Consider the following 17,071-nt stretch of genomic DNA (forward strand, 5'->3'; position numbering starts at 1 on the left):
AAAACCAAACTGAGGGGAAATCTACAACGTACCTGATGAATAACTTTCCCAAAACTGTCAATACTATCATAAGCAAGCAAAGTCTGAGAAACTGTCACAGACCAGAGCAGGCTAATGAAACATGACTGCAAAATGTAATGTGGTATCCTGGGTGGGATTTTGGGACAAAAAAAGAACTTTGGGGGAAAATCTAGTGAAATAAGAATAAAGCATACAGTTTAGTTAATAGCAACGCAGCATTGTTGACTCTTTAGTTGTGACAAATGTACCAGAATGATATACGATGTTAACAATGAAGATGCGGGGTGAGGAGTATGCAGAAACGCTCTGTACTGTCTTTGCAACTTTTCGGGAAATCCAAACTATTCTAAAATTAAAAGGAGAGAAGGCAATTATTGCTAGCCACATCCTTCCTCCGGGAGTATATCTATGCCAAGAAAGCATCCTGCCTCCAGAAACAAAGAATTGGTACCTCTACAACCTAGTGCTTAATTTGAACCAATTATGTGGGTGGTCAGGAAGGAATTGTGAGAAGTCATTTCCCCTGTCCAAATCCTCCTGCTAGCTCAGAGAAGCCTTTCCAAGGAAGCCTTCCATTCGGGCTGTCCTTGCCACGCCATGCATGCCACCCCAGCAAGCACCATGGTTCCTAACTATGAGAGTGCCCACCCAGATGCTGCCCAGGATTGCCAGGCTTATTCTCTGCACCTGTTGCTTCTGAGTCTTGAACCCTGGCTCTGTTCTTGACCTTTAACATTTGCTTTTGCCACCACCATCACTTCCCTTGCTTTAGTGACTAATTCAGACCCCTGACTCTGGTTCTGTGGTCTCGGCTCCTCACTTTACTCAGCTCTGCACAATCCCTTGATTCCTGTACCACCTGGAGCTGCAGGTGAGAGATATTCCTTCCATCCTTCTTTACTTGTCTGACTAGCCCAAGCCCAGCTGGGCCTCAGCTGAAAGGAGAAGTGGACACTGTAGCTTTTTTTTTTTTTTTTGAGACAGGGTCTCACTCTGTCACCCAGGCTGGGAGCAACGGCATGCTTGGCTCACTGCAACCTCTGCCTGCCAGGTTCAAGCTATTCTTGTGCTTCAGCCTCCTGAGTATCTGGGATTACAGATGTGCACCAGCATGCCTGACTAATATTTGTATTTTTTTAAGTAGAGATGGGGTTTTGCCATGTTGGCCAGGCTGATCTGGAACTTCTGGTCTCATGTGATCCACCTGCCTCAGCATCCCCAAGTGCTGGGATTACACGTGTGAGCCACCGTGCCCAGCCTGTCTCCCATTTTCATGAGTAGTGGTGGTGGTGTTTTCCTGCCTGCTACATCACAGGAAGCCCTGAATGGGAGCAGAGGGGGAACACCAAGCCTACTACCCTGCCAATCAGAAAATCCAGAAACTGGTTGAGCGCAGTGGCTCATGCCTGTGATCCCAGCACTTTGGGAGACCGAGGTGGGCGGATCACCTGAGGTCGAGAGTTTGAGACCAACCTGACCAACATGGAGAAACCCTGTCTCTACTAAAAATACAAAAATTGGCCAGGTGTGGTGGCACATGCCTGTAGTCCCAGCTACTCAGGAGGCTGAAGCAGGAGAATCACTTGAATCTGGGAAGCAGAGGTTGTGGTGAGCCGAGATTGCACCACTGCACTCCAGCCTGGGCAACAAGAGCGAGACCCCGTCTCAGAAACATCAACAAGAACAACAAAAATCCTGAAACCCCAGCATAATTAATTACCTTCTATAGCTGGGAGGAATGGGGAAGCCCTGTCTCTAGCAAGTCACCTCATCTGGATCTATAATCTGGGTGTGAAGTAATAATTTTATTGCCGTGTCCCCAGCACCATCTCACTACATAGCTAGCAGGTTGTGCATAAAAACAAGGCCTCGTGCATACACACCGTCACTACCTCTGTGCAGTGAGGACGTGTCTGCAGGCCTGGGTTACAAAGCACAGGAAGGACTGCAGAGCTGGCATGGCTGGAGCTACCATGGTGGCAGAACCCAGGGCAAGGATCTGGGAAGTGTCAGTGGAATTCCAAGGTTTTCAGAAGGATCAGGAGGTCTACCTTAGGAAGCCAGGAACTCTATTCTTTTTCTCAGAGTTTGCCCTCCATCTGTGTAAAGCAGTGTTTCTCAATTTGCTTTTTTTTTTTAAAAATCACTGCCCCTGAAGAGGAAGAGTTAGTTATGTTTAAATGATCCCTAACAAGAAAATTAAATACTAAGGAATAAGGCTGAGCTTTGTGAGGACCAGAAATCATTATGTTTAAGATTTTTTTTTGACCCCCAATTCCAAGAACCAATTTACATCCTTTTGAAGGTGATGTTGCCTCTTTTGAGATTGCATGTTACAGAAGGCTGGTACTCCTGCTGTGAACATTGTAACCCACAAGGTGAACTCTCTTCTTAGACTTTCTCCTGCTTCCCTGTATTCCTTGTCTTCTGAATCCATAAGGATGAATTCATCTGCAAGCCACAGGGATTCAAATTAAACTGCCTGGCACCATAGAGATGTTTATATTCTGCAAAAGAAGTCTGGATTTAGATGTAGTGGCTCCACCAAAGACACAGGCTCTTTCTATTTATCCACTCAACTATCTTCAGGGTATCCGGAACATCTCCACTCATGGCCACAAGATGGCTGCAGCAGCTCCAGGCATTGGTCCACACATGACTGCATCTGAAAGGGAGAAGAGACAAGCAATGAAGCAATGAAGGAGGAGCAAACGACTCTCTGGTAGGGAAGTAATAGTGGCTGACACTTCTCTCTTTTTGCTTATTTCTTTTGTCCTTTGTCAGTTGCTTTTATTTAAAATAGCATCCCCCAAACCCACATGTGCACAATATGCATCAAAGTGGAAGGAGCACTCTTCATAGACCTCATGCAAATGACTACCTCTGGGCCTCAGCTTCCACACTTCTGAAGCAAGGGTTGAAGACTAGAAGGCCCTCCCTGCTTTTTTTTTTTTTTTTCAGATGGCATTTTTGCTCTTGTTGCCTAGGTTGGAGTGCAATGGCGTGATCTCGGCTTGAGGCAACCTCTGCCTTCTGGGTTCAAGCGATTCTCCTGCCTCAGCCTCCTGAGTAGCTGGACCTATAGGCATGTGCCACCACACCCGGCTAATTTTGTATTTTTAGTAGAGATGGGGTTTCTCCATGTTGGTCAGGCTGGTCTCGAACTGCCAACCTCAGGTGATATGCCTACCTCGGCCTCCCAAAATGCTGGGATTACAGGCGTGAGTCATCACATTCGGCCTAGATGCCCTTTTTAACGTAAACTTTTTATTGAAGTAGAACATAAAGGCTCACAAATCATAAATATACTGCTTGATGAATTTTTTTTTTTTTTTGAGACAGGGTCTCACACTGTCACCCAGGTTGGAGTGCAGTAGTACAATCTTTGCTCTGCCTTCTGGGCTCAAGTGATCTTCCGCCTCCTGGGCTCCCAGGCTCAATTTATTCTCCCACCTCAGCCTCCTGGGTAGCGGGGACTACAGGTACATACCAGTATTCCTAGCTGATTTTTTTGTAGAAACAAGTTTTTACCATGTTGCTCAGGCTGGTCTTGAATTCCTGGGCTCAGGCAATTTGCCCACCTCGGCCTCCAAAAGTATTGGAATTACAGCCATGAGCCACTGTGGCCAGCCTGCTTGATGAATTTTTCCAAAAAAAAACCAAAAAACCAAAAACAAAACCATCCCCCAAATCAAAAAACAAGTACCCCAGAAACTTGCTACAAAGGTACCACTATTCTGATTTCTCACACTATACGTTAGTTTTGCCCATTTTTTTGGCTTTATATAAAGCTGCTGGACTCTTACAGCAGATGTTCTTTTTTTCTAGCTTGTCACTATTATGTTTGTGAGATGCATTCACCATGTTGTTCCTTCATTCTGTTGTGCAATATTCCATTGTGTGACTGTACCACATTTATTCACACATTCCACTGTTGACAGCCACGTGACCTGTTTCTAGTTTTGGCTGTGATACATAGCCCTTCTGAGTAGATTCTTGGATCCATCTTTTTGTGAATATATGCATGCATTTCTTTTGCATTCTGAATGTAGAACTGCTGGGCCATATCATGTGTGAATGTCCATGTTCCAGATGTCCTTTCTTTTTTGAGATAGAGTTTCACTCTGGTTGCCCAGGCTGGAGTGCAATGGCTCAATCTGGGCTCACTGCAGTCTCATTCCTCAGCCTTCTGAGTAGCTGGGATTATAGGCATGTGCCACCTCACCTGGCTAATTTTTGTATTTTTAGTAGAGATGGGGTTTCACCATATTGGTCAGGCTGGTCTCAAACTCCTGATCTTGGGTGATCCACCTGCCTCAGCTTCTCAAAGTGCTGCGATTACAGGCGTGAGCCACTGTGCTCCAGATGACTTTTAAGGATCACTCCTAGTGATGGAATCAAACACTTTCATGGAGGCATACAGCCAGTAAAAATCACTGCTAATAAGACTCAATGCCTATGGTTCCAGTACTTGTCAGTTTCATATCTTCTCCAGCCCAACCTCTCTAATGAGTAATCCTCACAAAGGAATACACATGTATGCCCACACTCCATACACCTGTGCCTGCTTGTAAAGAAAGCCAGGTAGCACGTATCCTTCAGTTATGGCAGTGAAAGGTGTTTCTATAGTGGTCCAGCTACTAGGAGCCTTTAGGGTAGTCCAAGGTTTTGGAGGCTCTGGAAAGTATTTACTCCTCTGTGATCTACTTCACAACCAGACTTATGAAATGAAACTATCAACAGATAGGTTAATTCCTTAAAATTTTTAATTTAAAATTTTTCATGGGTACATAGTAGGTGTATATATTTATAGGGTACATGAGATGCTCTGATACTTTGATACCGGCATACGATGCATAGTAACATCAGGGTAAATGGGCTATCCATCACCTCAATCTTCCCTTATATTTTAAGCACCTGGTAGATGCTCACTAAAAATAATCATAAAAGTTTAGGAGCAGAAGGACCTTATAATATAATTTTCTAATAGATAGTTGCTTTCTAAGCAAGTTTTCAAACAGGAAATTAATTTAAAGTAAAACTTAAAGGTTTGGAATGTCAATTTGTGGTTTAGAAAAATGGAAGGATCTTGGCTGAGAGCAGTGGCTCTTTGGGAGGCCGAAGCTGATAAATCACTTGAGGTCATGAGTTTGAGACCAGCCTGGCCAACATAGTGAAACCCTATATCTACTAAAAATACAAAAATTAGCTGGGTATGGTGGTGCATCCCAGCTACTCAGGAGGCTGAGGCAGGAGAATTGCTTGAACCCAGGAGGCAGCAGTTACAGTGAGCTGAGATTGCATCATTGCACTACGGCCTGGGTGACCAGGCAAGACTTTGTATCAAACAACAACAACAACAAAGAAAATTAGAAGGATCTTAATGGATTCATGCTAGGTTAAAAGAGAGAGAGAGAGGCTGGGTGTGGTGGCTCATACCTGTAATTCCAGCACTCTGGGAGGCTGAAGCAGGTGGATCACCTGAGGTCAGGAGTTTGAGACAAGCCTGGCCAACATGGCAAACTCCCATCTCTAGTAAAAAATACAAAAATTAGCTGGGCATGGTACTGCATGCCTGTAATCCCAGCTACTCAGGAGGCTGAGGCAGGAGAATCTCTTGAACCCGGGAGGTGGAGGTTGCAGTGAGCTATGATTGCACCACTGCATTCTAGCCTGGGCGACAGAGTGAGATTCTGTGTCAAAAAATAAAAAAAGGAAGGATCTTGATGGATTGATGCTAGGAGGTTAAAAGAGAGAAAGAAAGAGAGAACAAGCAAGAGAAATGGAAGGAGCTAAAAGAACAGTGTTTCTCAAAATATAGTCTATAGACTAGCATCAGCATAAGCATCACCTAGGAGATTATTAACATGTTTTTTAATTAAAAATCATTCCAGGCCTCACTCCAGAAGCAGTATCTCTTGATGTGGGGCCTGGAAGTTTGCATTTTAACAAGCTCACAAGTGATTGTTAGGCACCCAAAGTTTGAGATTCAGAACACTGACTGCATAACTGTCTTGTACTACTCTCTGCATCGAGTTCTCCATGCTTTGCAAGCCAGGAGCTTTTCTACACAGAGAGAGAAAATGATCCTGTCATTCACCCACAAACCCCTCTGCTGGTTCAGTAGCGAGTTCCAATTTCTTGTTTGTAAAATTGTTCAGATCCTGGACTCAAGTGGACCTTGTTTCTTTCCCGGGACATCATTGGATGAATTAAATTGTCTACACAATTTTGTCTCTGTTGGGGATTGTGCCTTCTCACTTGCCCCCCTTGTTTGAGACAGCCCTCTGTGGCTTGCGACATGTCACTCTGAATGCTTTCTGAAAACGTCCTTTGTCCTCACCAGCCGTCCACTTCAGAAGTGGTGGTGTTATTCTGAGGCAGGGCTTGGGATGCCATATAGAATAAAGCTATGATTGTACTAAAAACCACCAGAGGATAAGCGGCTAATACAAACAAGAAAAAGGCCTAAGCACACGCTGTACCAGGGGAGAGAATGAGCGAATGATGCATTGAGACTGCTTTGTTTCTGAGGTCTGGGCACTCACATGCAGCCTTGCTAGCCTTGCTAGCGAGGTTGACAGGATTTCAGCTTGGTAAACGTACTAAATTCTGGGGCCCAAAGCCCTGTCTCCTGAAAGGTGCCAGCCTAAGTGTCTAAGATTCCCTAAGGATTGGGAGGGCCCCATGCTGTGTTCTTGGGTTCTGTTGGCATAGGAGACCTCCCCTGCCTCTCATGCACACACATAAATCTACTGTCTTCCTCAGAGCTCAACTCTGGAAATCTGAGCTTCCCTCCATAAATTCCAACAAACACCGTGGCCTTCTGCTCTGATGCAGAAACGTTACATGTTTCCTCCTTACCGCAGTGCTGCTTTTGAAACTTTTAGTAGCCTGTAATCTCAGCACTTTGAGAGGCTGAGGTGAGCAGATCACTTGAGGTCAAGAGTTCGAGACCAGCCTGTCCAAAACGGTGACACCCCGTCTGTACTAAAAATACAAAAATTAGCTGGGTGTGGTGGCTCATGCCTGTAATCTCAGCTACCGTGGAGGCTGAGAGGCAGGAGAATTGCTTGAATCCAGGAGATGGAGGTTGCAGAGGGCTGAGATCATGCCACTGCACTCCAGAGTGAAACCCTGTCTCAAAACAAGACAAAACAAAACAAAACAAAAACCTTTTAGGAGAAGCAAAGTCACATGCTCTGGGACACTTATGTTATTTCAGCCACAATTTCCCACCACAAGGAACACTGAAATACAACAGGAAATGGTGAATATGAACGGGCAGGGCTGGGCTAAATTTCATGGTGGAAACTTTCTACCAAAATACTTTCCATACAAATTCACTTTCTTTAGTTTTGATGACTACCCACTGGATAATTGTGGCCAGCTGCCATTGACCAACCAGGAAACTGGAAAATAAATAAACTGTAATAAATGATTTCATATGGTCTTTTAGGAACTCTGAGTCTGGGTCCTTGTTTTGGTATGAGCATAGAAAAGTGGTACTCCAATCTAAATTAAGCAAATGGAGGACTCTGGAGGTCAGCATACACACACACACACACACACACACACACACACACATACACACACTTTTATTTTATTTTGAGACAGAGTCTCCTTCCGTTACCCAGGCTGGAGTATAGTGCTGCAATCTTGGCTCATTGCAGCCTCAACCTCCCAGGCTCAAGCAATCCTTCCACCTCAGCCTCTTAAGTAGCTGGGACTACAGGTACATGCCACCATGCCAGACTCATTTTTACATTTTATGTAGAGATGGGGTCTCACTATGTTGCCTAAGCTGGTCTTGAACTTATGGGCTCAAGTGATCCTTCCACCGTGGTCTCCCTATATATATACTCCCTATGTGTATATATATATACACATAGATATATATATACATATATCTATGTGTATATATATATATTAAATTCAACCAGATCCTACTCAGAATAGTAAAGCATATTTAATTATGAAAACTCTTTGATTATTATTTCATAATAGTAGTAGAGAAAACCTGACAGAAAGGGAAAGGAAGGTAATTAACATTTAGGGAGCACCTTTTCCATGCTAGCACTTTGCTAGGACTGTGACATAATGAATGCTATTTAACTCACACAACCATCTCATCAGGTATTATTACCTGCTCTCCATTCTCCTTTTTAGGTTAGCAACAGGTTCACTGAGGTAACTTGCTCATGGTCACCCACTTGTAGTGACAAAGGAGAATTCAAATGTGGTTCTTTTTTCACGTTCCCAGATGTCCAAAAGAAAAAGCTTCTGTGGAGTCTTAATCCATACAGATCACCATCATATCTAAGGCAGCCTGCTTGTTAAAGTAAGTAGCACCATTCAATAAAAAAAAAAACCTATTTATGCATCTATAGACACTCATTTCTAGTTATATTGTGCTATTTGTTTTTGTGCTAATTCAGAAGAACAGATAATAGGATCTGTAGTAGTTGTAGGCAGCCCTTGAATGTGAAAGTGTTAATTTTAACGCAACTCCAAGAGGACCAGATCTTGGCATTCCTTAGATGCAGCATTTAAAATTGTTCCCAGTGCCCTTTGAATGCTGTTTTTCCCAGCCAAGGCAGACTCATGTGGAGGAGATAAAAGATAATAGCTTGAGGACTAAGGGTCCAAACCTATATAAATTACATTAGGGGAAATAGGGGAAGGTCTTTGAAGCTCAGAGTCTCTGATTGATATTTTGGGTAGATTTCAACTCTCTGCATTCTCTTCCACTTGTTTCTAGTGACAACTGTGGTATAGGCCTTAGCGAATTCCAGAGTCAACATCGGTCACCACCTTTTAGCAGGTAAAACTAGGCAAACCTTTGAGTTTGGAATGGGTAGGGAAAATGTAGTCCCTCACAATGTCTCCCTACCCATTACTTTGCTAAAGGGACTGAGAACCCTTTAAAGACTTGGCCTTGTAAACAGAAGATCTAGGGACAGGTAAGGCAGAAAAAGGAGGTGAACTTGCACCCCAAAGAAGTAACACCTTGACTATTTGCACCATGCCAGCAAATAAAGCTGAGAATCAGCTCAGCCCAAGGCCTGGAAAGGAAGCACAAATAAATGCCTGAAAAATAACTCGAACCTCGTGGTTCTTTCAAAAGTATTTGGCGAAAGTGTGAGCTGAAGAGTCGCATGTCATTTGTAGCTCTCTACTTATGCTCGCTGTTCTGAGGTGTGACTTTACACAAACCTAGCTCAGCTGCAGAAGCAAGACACAATGGGGACCTCATAGTGAGTCTGAAGACTCCCCACACCGCCTCCTTGAAGCCGGTTCCAGGTTCCCCAGACGATGTCCTCCGGCTCCTTTGAGCTTCGTCGCCTTTTATGCTATTCTTCTGATATGGGTCGTAATTTCGTCTATTTCGGGTTCTTTCTGCGCGTGCCTTAGAGGCCAGAAGACCCTGACTCTTGTGCGTGTCCTGGAAGCCCCCAGCCCCAAGCCTGGCTGCAGGTGGGCGCATCAGTAAACGCGAGTGGAATGGAAGAGGCTCCTCTAACCTCTTTTCCACCTCCGATTTCCGTTAGACATTTCCTCCGCGCGGCGGCCTCCGCGAGGCGAGGTTGGACACTGGGAGGATAGCCGCAGAGGCCCAGGGCGCACTTCCTGCCGGGCGGGGGCGGGGCTGCGCCTCCTCTCTCTCTCTCTCTCCGTCCCTCCCCCACTCCCCACTTGCCCCTCCCCGCTCTCCCCGCCCCCTCCCGGGCGGCCGCGGCACCTCGGGGGCGGGGCCGGAGCGGGTGGGCGGCTTGGCTGTGCGGGCTGGGTGCCGAGGCGGTGCTGCCGGTAGACCCGCGGCGGGTTCGGGCGCGCGCGGCGCGGAGCGGAGCGGAGGGTCTCAGCGCGGGCAGAGACCAGCCGGCGGTTGGAGGCGGCTCCTGGCCCGGCCGGTGCAAGGCCTCGGGCTGAGCGGCGGCGGCGCAGAGCTTCGGCCTGGGGTTCTCGGGGAGCCCGCCGCGGCCGGCAGCTGGAGGAAGCGGCGGCGGCGCGTCCCGAGCGGTGCACGCCATGGCGGGCGGGCCCCCCAAGGCCCTGCCGTCCACCGGGCCCCACTCCCTGCGTGACATGCCGCACCCGCTGGCCGGCTCCAGCAGCGAGGAGGCCGTGGGTGGTGACAGCACGCCCAGCCCGGACCTGCTGATGGCCCGCAGCTTCGGTGACAAGGTGGGGCGCCTGGGACTGGGGATTGGGAGGCTTATTTCGCTCTCCCGGGGGTGGGGATGTTGGATCCGGAGCCTTCTAGTGCCTGGGGCCGCGCCCACCCTGCCTCCCCTTCCCGCGGGACGGGCGTGCCCTGGCCCCGGAGCCCTCGGCGAAAGCGTCTCTTCTGCCGCCTCCGCGGGGTCGCAGCCGCAGAGGGATGGGCTTCGCTGGCTGTGACTGATAGCGAGCGCTGGTGACAGCTGGTGGGGAGGGGTCCCGCCTGCGTGTTGGGGCGGGAGGCGTGTGTGCAGGGCAGGGCGCCTGTGTCCTCGGATGGGGTCCCGAGTTCTCCAGGTGCATCCCGGTAGGCTGAGCTGCTGCATAACTTGTAGCTCCTCCAGTTTCCCGAGACTGCACAGAAGCAGGAGTTCATGGCTTTCCGTGCTGGGACCGGGCAGCCCTGGGCTTACCGGGAGTCTTCTTCCCCTGAGTCAGTCATGTGGGGAGTGATCTTTGTTTAGGTTTGCTGTTTGCCCTGAGGAGTCACCTGACTCAGACCCCAGCCAGCGGCGGCTGGAGAACCTCGTTGTGGTTTTCTGTCTGGGGCTCCATTCACCTCCGACGGCCTACCACTCTGTTTAGGTTTGGCACAGGCTGGTTTTGTGGTTGATAAAAAGAAGGCTCGCCCTTTGACCTTCTTTGTACAGAGGGAGGCTCCAGATTTTCTTACAGCAGCGTAACCCTCCTGCTGCTTGGAGAGACCGCAGAGTCCAGGCTGGGATAAGGGACGGCCTCCTCCCTGCCCCCATGGCCATTTCAGTTATGAAGGGAACTTGAGCAGTGATTGTATAAGCGCTCCTGCCGCCACTTAGTCACTAATTGCAGAAACTAGAATTGTTCTCAGGTCCTTTGCAAGATTTTCTCTCCCTAGTAAAATACTAAATGAATTCCGCCTTGTCCCAAAATTAATGGGAACAGGGGACCTAACTTTCTTCTTCCCTTACTGTACTGCACGGGACAGCATGCACGGGACAGCATACAGTAAAAATGAGGATGAGAAAATATAATTTGTCCGCCTTGCAGTCAGAAGGGCACTGAGCACTTAGAATCTCTAGAGAGTGGGACTTGATGTACCTTCTGCAGAGAGTTTGTGAAAGCAGGGAGTTCTAAAGCATTAGGAACAGGAAAATTTAAAAAGCTGATGGAAGCCAGGTGCAGTGACTCACACCTGTAATATCAGCGCTTTGGGAGGCTGAGGCTGGAGGATTGCTCTGGGTCAAACGTTTGAGACCAGCCTGGGCAATATATCGAGACCCCATCTCCACACACACACACACACACACACTCTCTCTCTCTCTCTCACACTCTGGGTGTGGTGGCATGAACCTGTAGTTCAAGCTACACACACACTTTCTCTCTGTCTCTCTTCTGGGCATGATGGCATGCACCTGTAGTCCAAGCTACTCAGGAGGCTGAGGTGGGAGGATTGCTTGAGCCCTGGAGTTCAAGGCTGCAGTGAGCTATGATTGCATCACTGTAGTCCAGCCTGGGCAAGAAAGTGAGACCCTGTCTCAAAAAAGTGTTGAATGACTGAGTAAATTTGCTTTCTTATGGACAAAAATTGGTCTTAAAGTAGTATAGGAACTGAGGTTAAACCTTCTCATTTTCCTCTCAGTTCTGTATAGGACACTGAATTAATTATCTATTGCTGTGTAGCAAATTACCCTAAAACTTAACCACCTGAAAATAGTGTCTGTGGGACAATCTGAGTGGTTCAGAATTAGGTTTTCCTCGAGGTTGCAGTCATCTGCAGGCTGGATTAGGGAAGGATCCACTTCTAAGCTCATGCACATGGTTGTTGGCAGGCCTTAGCTAAGCTCCATAGGGCTGTTTGATGTGGCAACTGGATTTTTCCCCCCCAGAGTGAGTGATCCAAGAGAGCCCAAGACTCGAGCCAGTCTCCTATAATCTTTTTTGGAAGTGACACGCCTCTGCTGTATTCTGTTGGTCACACAGATTGACACTGGTACAATGTGGGGAGAGGGTGTGAATACCAAGAGGTGGGGATCACTGACCATCTTGGAGACTGGCTACTACAGATAGCTATTTTAAATATTTGCTTAACGATTCACTCTTGGATGATGCCTGACTAGAGAATGGGCATTTTACTAATAAGCACTTGGAAGACAAATTCCCTGTACCACCAACATCTGGTTTGTGGCCAAAAAGTCAGTCTCAAGTCTAATTACTGATTGCTTCCTTTATAGGGTCTGTTCTGTGTGAGAGGGAGAGTCTTGACGGCATTATTAATTATTGAATATATATATATATATATATTTTTTTTTTTTTTGAGATGAAGTCTTGCTCTTCATCAGGCTGTAGTGAAGTAGCACAATCTTGGCTCACTGCAACTTCTGCCTCCTGGGTTCAAGCGATTTTCCTGCCTCAGCCTCCTGAGGTAGCTGGGACTACAGGTGTCCGCCATCATGTTCGGCTAATTTTTTGTATTTTAGTAGAGACAGGGTTTCCCCATGTTGGCCAGCATGGTCTTGATTTCCTGCCCTTGTGATCCTCCCACCTCAGCCTCACAAAGTGCTGGGATTACAGATGTGAGCCACTGCGCCTGACCAATTACTGCATATCTATGTATTTTTTGAGACAGAGACTCACTCTGTCTGCTAGGCCGGAGTTCAGTGGCCTGATCCTGACTCACTCCAACCTCCACCGCCCTGGTTGAAGTGATTCTTGTGCCTCAACTCCAGAGTAGCTGGAATTACAGGCATGTGCCACCTTGACTGGCTAAGTTTTTTGTTTTTAGTACAGATGAAGTTTCACTATGTTGGCTGGGCTGATGGCAGACACTCCTGGCCTCAAGTGATCCACCTGCCTTGGCCTCCCAAAGTGTTGGAATTACAGGCGTGAGCTACCATGACTAGCCTAATTATTGAATATTTAATAAATTTCCTAACAGCTATGGGTAGCATCTAAATGACACCATTCTCAAGGGCCTGATTTATAGTAAGCCACTTTTCCTTAGAGGCTAAGCATTGCAATTTCTTTCTCTGACTAGGAGTAACATTTTCCTTGAATCTTGGCATACACATGTGGTCTCGTAACTGAAGAAATTTCTGTAGAGAGAAGCTAGCAAGCCACAGAGGTGAGTCAGAGCCAGAAGCAGGAAGCCTTCCCTGTGGCCAGCTTTCTCCTGCCTCAGCAGTGTGAGGGTCATCAGAGGGGAGGTAGAACAGTTCAGTGCTATGGTCTGTCTGAAATGATGCCAGTTTTGTCTTTTTAGATACTGGAGTTGTGATCCTGGGTGACAGGGATTCTGGGTCCATTCTGGGCTAGGGGAATGAAGGTTTGATGGGCTGCTGATAGTACAGGGTTATTATGCAGAGGGATTTGCTTTCTGAGGGTCCAAGATGGTACAGTGAACAGGGTAGCCTTGTGTCTTGGTCCAGCTGACACTTGTGAATGGGCTCTGTGATGCTTGGGTAGAAGAGAAAGACCAAATACGATGGACTCTCCATCAGTTACTCAAATGTTCAAATCATGGAGTGATGCCTCCTGTTGTAGGATCTCAAAGGAGGGATCCTTTCTATCTACCAGAGGTTACCAGGACTAGTTCTTTTAATGCCTGCTAAACTCACTGGGCTTTTTTTTTTTTTTTTTTTTTTTTTGAGATGGAGTTTCACTCTGTCGCCCAGGCTAGAGTGCAGTGGCATGATCTGGGCTCATTGCAACCTCTACCTCCTAGGTTCAAGCGATTCTCATGCCTCAGCCACCTGAGTAGCTGGGATTACAGGTGACCGCCACCACACCTAGCTAATTTTTGTATTTTTAGTAGAGAAAGGGTTTCACCATGTTAGCCTGGCTGGTCTCCAACTTCTGACCTCAGGTGATCCACCTGCCTCCGCCTCCCAAAGTGCTAGGATTACAGGGATGAGCCTCACTGGGCCTTATATGGCTATCTCCATCTAAAATGTAAATGCATCACTTAGCCCCTCTCTCCTTTTTTAACTAACCTTCCTTCCTTCCTTCCTTCCTTCCTTCCTTCCTTCCTTCCTTCCTTCCTTCCTTCCTTTCCTCCCTCCCTCCCTCCCTCCCTCCCTCCCTCCCTCCCTCCCTCCCTCCTTCCCTCCTTCCTTCCTTCCTTCCTTCCTTTTTGAGACAGTGTCTTGTTCTGTTGCCCAGGCTGGAGTGTAGTGGCCCAATCTTGGCTCACTGCAACCCCCACCTCCCGGGTTCAAGCAATTCTCTTGCCTCAGCCTCCTGGGTAGCTGGGACTACAGGTGCATATACCACCACGCCTGGCTAATTTTTATATTTTTAGTAGAGATGGGGTTTCACCATGTTGGCCAGGATGGTCTTGATTTCCTGACCTTGTGATCCACCCGCCACCCGCCTTTTTAACTTTCATCTGCAAATTGCTTGGGCTGTTGCTCTTCTGACTCAGCCTCCAACTTCTGTGCGTCTCCCAAAACTTAATACCTGATTCAAGCCTCATCGTGTGGCTAACACGTCTTCCCACATCCTCAATCTCTTCTCTGAACTCTTCATCTACTTCCTGCCCTCTTAGGTCACTTAGACATCCTCTGAAGTTTTCAAAATAGAGAAGGCTTTTCCTCCATCACCTTTTACAAACCAAGCTCTGCTCCTTTGAGGCTCATGCCATTCTTTTTGTTCATTCGATACATATTTGAGGGCCTACTATGAGCCAGGCCCTGCTCTAGGAACTTGAAATGAATAAATTAGCCAAAAACCCTGCCCTCACTGGATTCTTCCCAGTGAGTTCCTACTGTATTACAAAATAAATGCTGTGGAAGGAGGAAAAAGGAGAACCGGTAGGGGAGGGGTGTTTGGGAACATTGGCCATGAGGAAGAGGATTTGCTATGCCTCGTTGAGAACTTGACATTTGAGCAGACTGAAAGGAGGTGAGGGAGTTAGTGGGTGAATATCTGGAGAAGAGTGTCTCAGGGAGGGACCAGCCGAGGCCAGAACGCCCAGGCCTGGTGTGGAGCAGCTGGAGGCTATTGTGGCTGGGCAGAGTGAGTGTTGGAGAGTTACAGAGTTGGGGGCAGAGAAGGGAGGGGTCAGATTATGTTGAGTGTGGCTGGTCAACCTGAGGACTTTGGCCTTTACCGAGAGTGCCAAGGGGTGGGAAGTTAGCATGGCAGGGGGCGTTTCAGGGTCTTGAGCCGGAGGGAGGGCATAGTTTGATTATGTATTGAAAAGGATCACATAGGCTGTTCAATTGAAACTACCTTGAGCATTCCCCTGAATTAGGATTCTTTGTTAGTTAAAAGGACATGAACTGAATGCAGACTGGCCTAGAGGAAAAAAACATCTGTTGTTGAAAAGGGCCAGGTATTTTGGCTTCAGGAATGTCTGGAGCAAGGTATTCAAATGATGTCAGGGATCAGTCACTTTGTATCTCCTGGCTCTGCTTGCTTCTGTGTCAGACTTGTTCTCAAGCCAGTGAAGGAATACGTTCTATAAACAAGCTTCCCAGCTCCAGCAGAAAGAGAGCACTCCTGTCCTGATAGTTCCAGCCAAGGCTCTGGGCTGGTATCTCATCGGTCTGAATTGGGTCAGGCGCCTAAACCAGTCTCTGATTCTGATTGCACAGACCTGGATCAGGTGCTTATCTTTGGAATGAGGAGAAGGAATTTTTTTTAAAAATTGGAAAATACACACATGAAGTTTATAACAATGTATGTATGTAGTTTAAAGAGTTAAAGTTATCTGTGCAGTTTAAAGAATAATCATATGTTCCTATCCCCAGATTAGGATATAGAATATTACAAATATTTTGGAAGCCCGCTCTGTGCCTAGAAAGGGAGGAGGTGGTTTCCAGAGCAATATCAAGGAGTAGGTGTTAGACAAGCAGGAAACAAGAAATACCCACTACCGACCTTCCACTACTGTTTTCTTTGTTACTTTCCAGCTTCACCGCCTCACTCTCATTCATTAAATCTTTAGACCCCAACTTACTGTCCTTACTCTGGGGCCTTAATCATCCAAGTGGCTGATCTGTCCGACTTTCCAAAATTACTGGTTTCTTGATCTCATCTTTAATCACCTTCACCTTTTCTTTTTTTTTTTTTTTTTAAAGATAGAGTCTTGCTTTATCCTCCAGGCTGGGGTGCATGTCCTGATCTTGGCTTACTGCAACCTCTGCTTCCCAAGTTCAGGTGATTCTCCCGCCTCAGCCTCCATTACAGGCACACACTGCAATGTCTGGCTAGTTACCTTCCACTTTTTAACAGTTCATCTGCATCTACCCTCTCCCACAGCCGAACCCTGCATTGTAATATGTAGAAGCATTCCAGCTCTGAAATAGTGCCACTGGATATTATCTTTTTTTTTTGGAGATGGAATCTCGTTCTGTCACCAGGCTGGAATGCAGTGGCGAGTTCTTGGCTCACTGCAACCTCTGCCTCCCCGGTTCAAGGATTCTTCTGCCTCAGCCTCCCAAGTAACTGAGACTACAGGTGCACGCCACTATGCCCAGCTAATTTTTGTATTTTTAGTAGAGATGGGGCTTCACCATGTTGACCAGGATGGTCCTGATACCTTGAACTCGTGATCTGCCTGCCTTGACCTCCCAAAGTGCTGGGATTACAGGCATGAGCCACTGCGCCCGGCCTAGATACTATCTTTTTAAGAAATACATTTTATTGCATTTATTTAAGGTATACACTTAATGTTATGGGATACCTATAGATAGTAAAAGTTTACTATAGTGGAGCAAATTAACGCAGTCATCATCTCATAATTACACATTTTTTGTGGCAAGAGCAGCTGAATCTCATTTAGCGTGATTGTCAAGTACAGTACAATTTTATTATTGGTAACTCTAGTCCTCATGTTCTGCATTAG

General features: G+C 46.8%; 2 protein-coding genes across 9 annotated transcripts in view; one reads left to right on the top strand and one right to left on the bottom strand.

Moving 5' to 3' along the window:
- Positions 1-383: 383 nt before the first annotated feature.
- Positions 384-10,055, bottom strand: LOC118143812 (uncharacterized). Its single transcript, XM_078346093.1, has 2 exons — positions 9,546-10,055; positions 384-2,686 (listed from the first exon to the last, which is right to left on the bottom strand). Exons 1-2 carry the CDS (start codon positions 10,053-10,055, stop codon positions 2,597-2,599), a joined length of 600 nt encoding a protein of 199 aa, XP_078202219.1. The 3' UTR covers positions 384-2,596.
- The window catches only part of SNX30 (sorting nexin family member 30), a 176,425-nt gene continuing 169,175 nt past the window's right edge, over positions 9,822-17,071 (top strand). For 7 of the 8 annotated variants that reach the window (XR_004728256.3, XM_017975594.4, XM_078374495.1 and 4 more), the window contains exon 1: positions 9,822-10,209. Coding sequence is in view for 6 of the 8 variants with exons in the window: in XM_017975594.4 (XP_017831083.1) it covers positions 10,054-10,209 (156 nt within the window). In the remaining 2 variants the exon portion in view is untranslated. The remainder of the gene's footprint in view (positions 10,210-17,071) is intronic. The other variant, XM_078374504.1, reaches the window with a different exon arrangement.

The sequence above is a fragment of the Callithrix jacchus genome, chromosome 1, assembly GCF_049354715.1.
Source record: "Callithrix jacchus isolate 240 chromosome 1, calJac240_pri, whole genome shotgun sequence".
Lineage (NCBI taxonomy): Eukaryota > Metazoa > Chordata > Mammalia > Primates > Cebidae > Callithrix > Callithrix jacchus.

Excerpts from the sequence above, each read along its gene's own strand:
- LOC118143812 (XM_078346093.1), bottom strand. The coding sequence starts at position 10,055 with ATGGCGTGCACCGCTCGGGACGCGCCGCCGCCGCTTCCTCCAGCTGCC. Across the intron at positions 2,687-9,545 it reads AAATCGGAGGTGGAAAAGAG|ATGCAGTCATGTGTGGACCA; the intron begins GTTAGAGGAGCC and ends TCTCCCTTTCAG.